Below are 10,143 nucleotides of genomic sequence, written 5' to 3'. Positions count from 1 at the left end.
AGCCATTCAACTTCACCAGTAGACCAAGAGCCTGTTGACTTTTATTTTTCTTTTACTGCTCTCCATAAAATGCAAGCAATTTATTTCTATAGCAAGCAAAGTTGCAATATTTTTAATTAAATATATTTAAAACTTTAAATTGTATTCAAATATTATTATTAAAAAGTGTTGAATACTATGATCTTATTATGTTATTTTGGATGTAAATGAAAAAATATATATTTTATTATATGGTGTGAGGTATTGCTAATTTTATTTATTTGTAGACCCTCTTAAAGAAAAGAAAACTTGCCTCAAGTCAAACTCTTTTTGTGCTCATCTCTGTTCCAAGTAAAGAACAGGTTCGAATTGGCTATGGTTTTCAATGTTCAACTATGAAACGAGAGAAATTGGCTATGGTTTTATTTAAACGAGAAACCCAAAAAGTGCGTATATCACTGTCATCGACAATCTGAGAGCTTTCATCGGTTTGAAGAAAAATAGGATGAGAGTCACCTGAGCTCAAAGTCTTATTTTAAACGTTGCTATAATGATGACACCATATACATGATGAGTCGCCTCATCACTATTTGGTGTGGGAACTGAAACAAAGTTGATCAGACAGAAGCTTTAATGGCCGAGCTATAACCGGTTTGCTCGTCATTGTACTTAGCCCACAGCATGACTCCTCCATACTTAGAGGACGCCTTTATCTGGGGCAGTACGGTAGAGGTGAGTGTCTCTACGGGAATGAACCCACTTCCAGCTGCTGCAGAGGAAGCGGGAAGCCCCAGGAAGAAACTCGTCGCTTGAACAGTCATCACAGAACTCGTCCATGTGTTCCACGCATTCACCAGACCAGTAGCGTCCGCGTTGGCATACTCGCATTGGTCGTTGTTATAGAACTGGATCCACACATAGTCGAACAGCCCGGTCTGCAAGGCCACGTCCAGATGCTACAAATTTAACATTTGACGGCATCGGACTGCCGATAAATCCTAACATTCCCATGGGCATCTTCCAAGGAGTGAAGCCTATCGGCTTAAAAATGTCTCCAATATAGAACAGATGCTCAAAAGGCAAAATATAGCATATGAAATGATTTTATAGAACAGATGCTCAACTAAATTCCAACCTGAAAAGAACTACTAGCTTCAAAGATCTCAAACCATAATTTTTTTGTGCACGAGGCAAACACTAGGCACTGCCACGGCCTTCTGCAACAACTAATAAGACAACCATTGGAGATGATAATGTCTTAGAAGGAATGTTGTCTTTTGAGAAATAATAGGATTTATCTAACGTTCATGTTCTAATATTTTCGCCATGTCCTCACATGATTGTGTACAATTTAGTGGGACAAAATCAATTTCACAATCATCTCCCATGTTTGGTCAATGTTGTTCCTTCAAAATCACCCAAAAATGTTGTGTATTTGTAATTGAACATTAATAGAGATAGTCAGAGATTTTATGTATAAATGTTTTGAGCCCAATTATGATACTCATTGTGTTGTCCTGACTTGATAATGTTGGATTTACTCGCTTTCCATGATTGGTTTATGCACATCAATGGCTGTTGCTCGCCGATTCTGAGAATTTATGCATCCAAATTGAAATATGGTGTGTAAAAGTTGCTAGGAGCTACTGTGTGTTATACAGTAATTAAGCATTTCCACGTGGCATCTGATCAGTGTGAAATATTTTACAGCAACCTCAGTACATCAATGTCACTTCTCCAATATAATGCAAAAGAAATCAACCTTGTCTACTTGACACATCACCATACAAATGGTAAGTGCAACTGTGCACGCCAACACAAGAACACGTGGGTTTTTGCATTAGCTATGGCAAGAGAGTGAGTTTGTCAAAATGGACCTGCATTGAACCACTTCCATAATAAATACAATTTTAATATTTGCATAAACAACTTGAATGCCAATAAAGAAATCATCCAGAAGAGAAGCATTCTAGTTGAAATGGATGTAACACAACTAGATCAAAACATATTCACTACATTGCCAAGCTGCCACGGTGAAGCATGGTCGGAAAATTACAGTTGTCCTGTACTGTTCCCAAATGAGGCCATGCCCTTTCAACAATTGGCATATCCTTCCAACTCATCTTAATTTATCTCACTTAATAATCGTTGGTGTCTGACAGATTCTTAGACTCTATGCCATTAAAAACAAAGCGAAAAAAACATATTCTGAGATTATGAAACGTTTTCTGAGCCGTTAAACTGAGCCGTTAAACTGAGCCGTTAAAAAGGAAAGGTTTTTTCATATCCTATTGATCTTGTTTAATATTTAGCGGCTGATAGAAATGGAAATGAGGTCCTCTGTTGTTTTTGTACTTGTGAATTGTACAACTGAATTGTTTGTTTTTAATTTTTTGTGGCAACCTCAAGCCACTCTTGATACTAGGGGAATTGGTCTCATTAAACCTATCCATCAAAATGCAAGCAATCAAACCAAGCATTTTATAGAGGGCTTTCAAATGCACCCCTACAATAATGATCACCACAAAAAATGGATATCGCCTTTCTAGCTCTAGGAAGTGATTATAGCATCCCTTAAATATTTTTGACAAAAAGAATTTAGCTGCCCAATAAAATTTCCCACACCATTCTTTAGAAAACATGCAAAGAATAATGTAAAATTCTGTCTATTAACAATACTCTTGGTTTCCTTAGCTATATGCTAACCTTATTTACACGTGTCATGGACTTTGCAATTGCAATGCTAAAAGAAAAGTTCATAACTTGATTATGATTAGACATCTATTCATTCTCAAAAATACTCAATAAACCCAAGCTGGTGTTTAATCAGAGTCCAATGAAAAATTCAATGAGAAATATTCAACTGTCTCGTTCTCAGATGTTAAAGCCAAAATTGTTATTAATCTGGCAGTTCCTTTTATGGTCTAAATTGGTTTATATTTTAATTTGGGAATGTACATGGACAAAGTGAAAGGTACATTTTGAATTGCACTCTGGCAGCATCTTCTATATAATTGGCAGCATAGCTAAAGTTAAAAGGAAAAAATATCTAGCAAATGGCAAAATGGCCATACAAGCCAGAATACTCGATTGCACTAAAAAGTTAAATGCGAGTGTGCCCTATTTGTAATGATGTGAAACCAATTTAAGCAAGTGTATTCTATTTGCTTATCAGAAAACATGATCCCTGTGGAGGTTCAAATTGCTAATTAAGAGCAATCACTTCTCTTGGATTCTATGATCACAAGTAATATTTGCCTTTTTGATCCACTTTTCTCAATCCAAAGGAGTCCATACGTGGGATGATGTAAAGATATGCATCTTTGATTAAATTGAACATAACTACTGAGTTCCATCCATTGTTGCCCTTGTGATTCCAGATTTGACCCATAAAATTTAAGCAGTATGAACCCTACACTGTGGCCATGGCCATCACTGTTCAATTCGCTGGTCTAAAATGAAGACGATATCCTGTTAAATATGTACTGCGACATGTTTTACCAGTACAATCCATTGAAGAATGACCATCAGTGTTCCTAGTCAAAAAAATTCATCAATTACAACATATTTATAGATTCTAAATGACATAGCTACTCATTAGTCTCTCCGATTCGTTTTGTTTCAAAAGTGAATGCACAACTACACACACAGGCTTGCCATTTAAATGGGCAGAATCATTCTTATACACTGTGGTATGATAACATATTGTCATCAATGTGCCACTTCGTTTGGCTAAAATGATTTATCATACATGTAGCTCAAAGCAACACAAAAGTTTTCAACAGCAGACAGGCACATATAGTAATGTGCTTAACTAATGGTCTGAAGCAGCAACTGGACCATGAGAGTCACTTGAAATGCAGGACACCAGGACCATTTCTAGAGTTATATCTGCTCTTGAATGCATAGGAAAAAGGAACATTCGTGATACTTAAAAACTTTACAAAGCCACTATATAGCTTACAAAATAGCAGAATAGTGCCTGATTACTTTTTCCAAATATGTAACTCCAGGGCTGCTGCCCAGGCCAACCTCCTCACATATGATATTTGAAATTCACATTATAAGAAAATTATATGCCTCCACAGCCGATTAATAATGCTATCACAAGTTGAAGATATCTGCAGAGACAACAAAAAGATAAAATGACCGTTAGATACATTTTCTGCCCATCAATAGTTATTTTAAGCAGATATCTAAAACTTATTAATATGGCTCACATTTACATATTGTACATGGAATACCCATAGGTTCTGATGATTTGTGCACAATCTCCTTCCAGTTTACCAGATGGTAAACATTTTAGAGATGGATGAATGTCAATCAGAACCTCTTGGAGAGTCCTTCCCACTTTTTGTCAATAAATCATAGTTAATAGATGCCAGCTGTGACAAGTTCTGCACAATGGGTATTTATAATGGTATTAGTACGTCAGAAAAAATGGCAAGTAAAATGTTTCTAGAAACCTGTCTTCAAATTATACATATAAAGATGTAATTTCTGTTGATGACGTTTAAGCATGCTTTCTTCTAAAAACACATTTCAGCCAATAAATCTACATAAACTGAATAGATAAATAAAACATTGTTAAACCTTGAATGAGAAATTGCTGAAGGAGTACTTCACAGATGTACTGTCAAATTTAGCTAAGCCTCCACATTCATCTGTCTGTTTACAGGAAATAAGAATCTTCAGATAAAACTCTAAATCCACCTGAAGTATAATGTAAGACCCAAAGCAGACCCTTCGTTATAAACAAGTTGAAATTCAATATGGCCTACCACTTCATCAGGCCCATTGATTAAAGAACTACTGCTCCCACTGCTACTCCCACAGTCACTGATATCTTCAAAATCATTAGCTGAATAAACATCCCCTTCTGATGCATTCCACATATATCGAGAAGTGAAATAACTTGTGTCAAGTGCCCCATCTGCGGTTGGAACAAAAGCTGCCTGAAAGAAAGATACCCAGTTTGCATAAGCTTGCTATGTTGAAAGAAAATTCTGAATAAAAACAACAACATTCAGTTGTCTAAGTAGCTTCTATAAGCAATCACCTTCTGCCTCTGTAGTGTGTCCCAGTTAATATTCTTAAAAAATGAATGCCTTTTCACCTGCAGAGATCCAGTGGTTACTAAGAAATTCATTTTATGGCCAGCCAGAGATTTGCTTACCAAAATGAAACAGTAAAGATGGAAAATATGAGAAAATATGAGAAAACAAACATAGAAATTTAAGAAAATATCGCATCATGCTAATCTCAACTTAAAGATCGACAATAACGCATTTCTACATGTATAAAGTTAGTTCTAGAGCCCCCACACCTAAAAAGGTAGGAGTGGAAAAGATTTACTCAGGCCATGGGAATTCATTATACCAGCACAAGTAGTAATTCATATCAAAACATTTAAGTTTATTAGAATGCATTCTTTTAAATTTGGGAATGTTTTGAGGCTCATTATCACTAAAATAATAAAATTGTAGAACTGTTTCAATGTTAGATTCCAGAGTTACTCTGACAAGTTCAGTTCCAGAGCTCTATGTATTCCAGATTTACTTCTAAAGATATATTCACAGTTGCAAGACTTTTGTGCTTGAACTGTATCTTGGACTGTATCACATCTAGGAGTATGCTCCATCAGATTTAGATAGTTCAGAGAGTTCCAGGCACAGAAATCACCCCCAGAACTCACTCAATGAAACTGCCAGTTTGGTTACAAGACAGTTTCAAACTGCCTGTTCCCCATAGAACCTAGTTTTGGGTGGTTTAATCCCGAGAGATGAAAGTGAACTCAAAACAAAAGGGTGAGTGTATCTCTTCAAATTCAATGCAAGAAGCCTTCTGTAGAGTGAATCGATACTTCCAGCATTCTATAAGAAGACGCTGACAGCCGAAAACAAAATGGGAGAGAAAAATTGAATGGTTGTATCTCAAAGAAGAAAAACAAGCTTAAGTAGTGAAGAAGGCTTTGGAGAGGTTCTAATTACATCTTTACTTCTTTAATTTGAGTAACGTTCTAGTTTGAGATCAATTGACTTTACTTGGTTACCAGATTGGGATTTTCAACCTTCATAGGGTTTTCCCAGGATAGATCTTGTGTTCGCATTGCACTGCCTCATTTCAACACCTTATTTCTTTGTTTAATAGCTATTTTATTCCTCCCTGTTTTACTGTCATTAGGGGATCCAAATAGCACAGTAGAATCAAATTCATAGCTTCTAACCTATGCATATTACTGGCTGGAATTGGAATCAAAATTGGCATCACGGATATTATATGCTGGAATGGCAAATTTTGGGGGATCGCTAGCTATTTCTGGATAAATCCATAAAAACATACATACATAAAAGCTATGTTGCCAAACCAGACTTGAGTACAGGTGCATGGGTAAAGTATACCCATAAAGTAAATAAAAATACAAAGTTACAGCTTAAAAAACGAATTAATTGCAAAACATCTAAGTTGTCGGTTTGGATACCTGTGCGGATGCAGGTTCAAGATTCAGGTTCGAAATTTGTCCAAAGTTTTTTGGGGGTGGGTTTGGATTTGTTTTGGGTTCATTTGTACAAAAACAAGTTTTTTGAAAAATATGTATGTGTTTGTATATATATGCAACAACAAGTCCATACATCACTATGCTAATAGTGAAGTAACATAGCAAAATAAATCACCATATCTATGTTTCAGTTCAATAGGATATTAATTGCATCATTTAACCATACATACAACATGATACACTTGCTTGGTCACATGCATGGAACAAATTTCAATATCAAGGGGACAATTTGAGATTCAAAGGAATTGTCAAAAGATAAGTGCAGTTATCTGAATTTTTTATTTGTTTTGGTTAGAGGATGTCTAACTAGGCTAGATCAAAAGTTGAGATTCAAATTTTACGTCCTAGATTCAAAGATATCACATCTTTTTTTAAACAATTCCATTATAATCGTCAATTTGAATGTCACCTATTGTCAATTTGGATTTCCTCTATAAACAAAATTTCATTTTCATTCACAAATACATAAATGACATATAAACCATTTTTTTTGGTCTTTTTAGTGGTCACTTTAGGGTCGTGAGGATCGAATAGAGCAAATGAGGCAAAACAAAACACTTTCAAAAAGTTTTAAAAAAACGTTTTGAGACCAAATTCAGCCAGGTTTGGCCACTGGACAGCAAATTTTTCAAAATTTGCTGTAAATTCTGCTCAGGTTCCTGTGACAAAATTTGCTGTAAATTCTGCTCAGGTTCCTGTGACAGAATTTGCAGCAAATTCGTAGCTCTATAAGAATTTGGGAAGAATTAGACAAGGACCAGACTTTGCACAGGATTGAACCAGACTTTGAGGGTTGCTGGAGAGAATCTGGTAACTTAGCAAAACATCATAACAATCTGTTGGTGTAAGTATTTACTGATTACACTTTGCTTAAGTTACTTAACATAATGCATTTTCATATTAGCTGTCATTGAGACACCTAGGAGTTTGTATTCTATTTGAGCACATGGTGTAAAAGAAATCCACTTGCACATAGTTGTTGTTGTTAGAATATATTATTCACTAATATAACTAAGATGGGGGGTGATTCAGTTATCCAACTAATATCACAATTATCAACCTTATTAAAGTTTAACCATATGAGCAATATAATCAGAAACCACAACAGGATACTCATACACAATAACATCAGATATGTTAACTAGGGAAACCCTTGATCAGAGGGAAAACCCCGGTGGGGATGGTACCCACAAGATGATGTACTAATATAAATGTTCCTTCTTAGAGGATGGACCCTGTTAGGAGTCTATGAGTACATTCAGTACATATGAGTCCCTATTAGGAGACTTTGAATCCCTGTTAGGAGATTCCAACCCTATTAGGAGTTGTGGAAGACAGCTGGACCCACTGCCCAAAGCTTCAAGGATAAGACCAATGAACCTGCTGTCGAAATGATCTTTGTATTATTCCTTGCAAAATAATAGAAATGAAATGTACTTCCTTCCTCTATCTCTGTCTTGTCAACCGGACTTTTGCTCCTTCAGATCTTGTAACTAGATCATAAATTTCGCATCCAATAATCCCTTGGATCGTTTACTCGCATTTACCAAACACTGCTCCTTTTCGCTCTTAGCACTCTATGCAATGATCATCACATCTTACAAACAAAGAAAACATCTTTCCTTTATACCATATCTTCAAAATAATTCCTTGGGTTAGCCTTGAGACTTTCCCAATTAATTATAATAAGATAATTAATTATAGTTACAATAGCACTGTCGGCTCATAGCCTATACAAAACTTCACATGTGCGATACTAGGGCTTGCACACTTGTTGACGTCACCAACAGAATGTCCTCTGTCACTGCCTGACTGCACATCTTCTCATTACATCTCAAATGTAAGATAGCAAACAAACATCAGGAACTGCTTTCCAAATGCTCTGTCTCTGAACTGCTCTCTGTAAATCAGCTACAACTTCCGTACGTCTTTAACTTAGACTCTACGAATTGAACCACATCATCAAGACACTAGGTTGAACATGTCCATGATCGTGCATCACCAAATAATCAAACCATTGTCTGTACGACTAAGATCTCTATCTGCTACTCAGCCAATCTTTACAGAAACCATACCATGTCGACGTCAATGACAAACACAATCATGATTGCAACATGTCAATACTCTCCAATGCTTAGGATACTCCCTCAAAGTAGTATCATCAGCATTCATGCTAACAGTTGTCTCACACCTCATTGTTTGCTAAGTTTCTGATTCGAGTTCGAGACAGATTTGGCTTCGAGGTTCCGATTTGTGGGTTTTGGCAATTTTTTTCCCATTTGGGTTCGTGAGTGTATACATATATACACACAAGAGAAACATGCATAGTTGCAAAACAAGGTAATTTCACAGTATGAATAATTGTTGCTTGATCATTGATCAATGCTAAATGTTAATGATAAACATTAAATACTCAATCATTAATCTATCTTCACGATTGTAAACCAAATGTCAATAATAATCATTAATACTCGCCCACTAATATAAATACACACAAGAGAAACGTGCATAGTTGCAAAACAAAGTCATTTCACAGTATGAATAATTATTGCTTGATCATTGATTAATGTCAAATGTCAACAATAAGCACTAAATAGTAAATACTCACTCATTACTCTATCTTCATGATTGTAAAGAAAATCATATACTGAATTACTAAATTGCAAAACATAAACTAGTTCATCAAATAATAAAGTTTGAAAAATAATGATAGATGACAAGTGTTTAGTAGTTTATCAATGATCATAGTATCAAATGCCCTTCGAGGGTCAAATGGATCATAAAAGAATGAGGGATGTATGGCTTCATCCCCAGTTGCAACTATATCTAGAGCCTCATCATTGGAACCCAAACTGGTTCCACTAGTCCCAAATGTTGCCATATCATCATCCTCCTCCTCAACATGAGAGATTAGATGAGTGAGATGTTCTTTATTAGGTTCCTTTTAGAGTGTTATTTTATTTCACATTTTGGACCCTACTGCCCTGGGCCCCACCATTTTGATGTGGGTTCATTGTGGGTTCGCTCTAGCAAGGACTCAGGCGAGCCCAAAATCTAAAATAAGGACCCTACCCGAAACCGCAGCAAACCCAAATGCGAATCCGGACCACCACCGACCCAAACCTGAATCCAAGCAGTAAGGGACGAATCTGGCTTCTTAGATTGTTTGCGAGCTCCACCTTTGTGCCCTTATCACATTATCATCCTCTCATTGTTGCACATACTTTATTGCACAATGGAGGATGATCCACCTTTGGTGTACATACACCTTGCATAGTTGATAGCTCATCTCTAGCATCACTCCTAGTTATCATGTATTCCCTATATATTCATGCACATCTATGATGTATTCATCCATTATCATTTGATCATCATTGTCTATCTTGTTTGTGCTATCTCTTGAGCTTCAACATCTTGGCATTGCATTCATTGCCTTAGGCAAATTCTTACATGGTATCAGAGGCAAATGAGCGTTCATTTAAATAGCCAATGGAGAGTTTTGCTTGCTTCAACCTTTTAAGAGTCACAATTCAAATCCAAGATCAGCATTCTTGTTAGAGCTTTTTGAGCAAAGTCGGACCTCAACATTGCATTTGGGTGGCCAT

The 10,143-nt window shown here is 36.2% G+C and overlaps 2 protein-coding genes across 2 annotated transcripts in view; both read right to left on the bottom strand.

Annotated features, from left to right (window-relative positions):
* Window positions 1-596: 596 nt before the first annotated feature.
* Window positions 597-2,102, bottom strand: LOC149532393 (acidic endochitinase-like). Its single transcript, XM_089805708.1, has 2 exons — window positions 2,001-2,102; window positions 597-935 (listed from the first exon to the last, which is right to left on the bottom strand). The coding sequence occupies exons 1-2, from the start codon at window positions 2,100-2,102 to the stop codon at window positions 597-599; spliced, it is 441 nt and encodes a 146-aa protein (XP_089661834.1).
* A 1,410-nt stretch (window positions 2,103-3,512) lies between these two features.
* The window catches only part of LOC149532392 (Protein kinase superfamily protein), a 45,407-nt gene continuing 38,776 nt past the window's right edge, over window positions 3,513-10,143 (bottom strand). The window contains exons 14-18 of the mRNA XM_089807256.1: window positions 5,039-5,095; window positions 4,761-4,934; window positions 4,573-4,647; window positions 4,200-4,376; window positions 3,513-4,100 (exon numbers count right to left, since the gene is read on the bottom strand). Coding sequence (XP_089663382.1) covers window positions 4,299-4,376; window positions 4,573-4,647; window positions 4,761-4,934; window positions 5,039-5,095 — 384 coding nt within the window. The 3' untranslated portion in view covers window positions 3,513-4,100; window positions 4,200-4,298. The remainder of the gene's footprint in view (window positions 4,101-4,199; window positions 4,377-4,572; window positions 4,648-4,760; window positions 4,935-5,038; window positions 5,096-10,143) is intronic.

Source organism: Cupressus sempervirens, chromosome 10 (genome assembly GCF_028749045.1).
Source record: "Cupressus sempervirens isolate cs-2001-9-10 chromosome 10, ASM2874904v1, whole genome shotgun sequence".
Taxonomy (NCBI): domain Eukaryota; kingdom Viridiplantae; phylum Streptophyta; class Pinopsida; order Cupressales; family Cupressaceae; genus Cupressus; species Cupressus sempervirens.
Note: the sequence above shows the minus strand (reverse complement) of the source record. Positions and strands in the feature narration are given on the sequence as shown.

Bases quoted from the DNA above. Each gene is read 5' to 3' on its own strand.
- LOC149532393 (XM_089805708.1), bottom strand. From the start codon at position 2,102: ATGAGTTGGAAGGATATGCCAATTGTTGAAAGGGCATGGCCTCATTTG. The intron at 936-2,000 runs GCAATGTAGTGA...TTAAATTTGTAG, and splicing joins TGCTTCACCGTGGCAGCTTG to CATCTGGACGTGGCCTTGCA.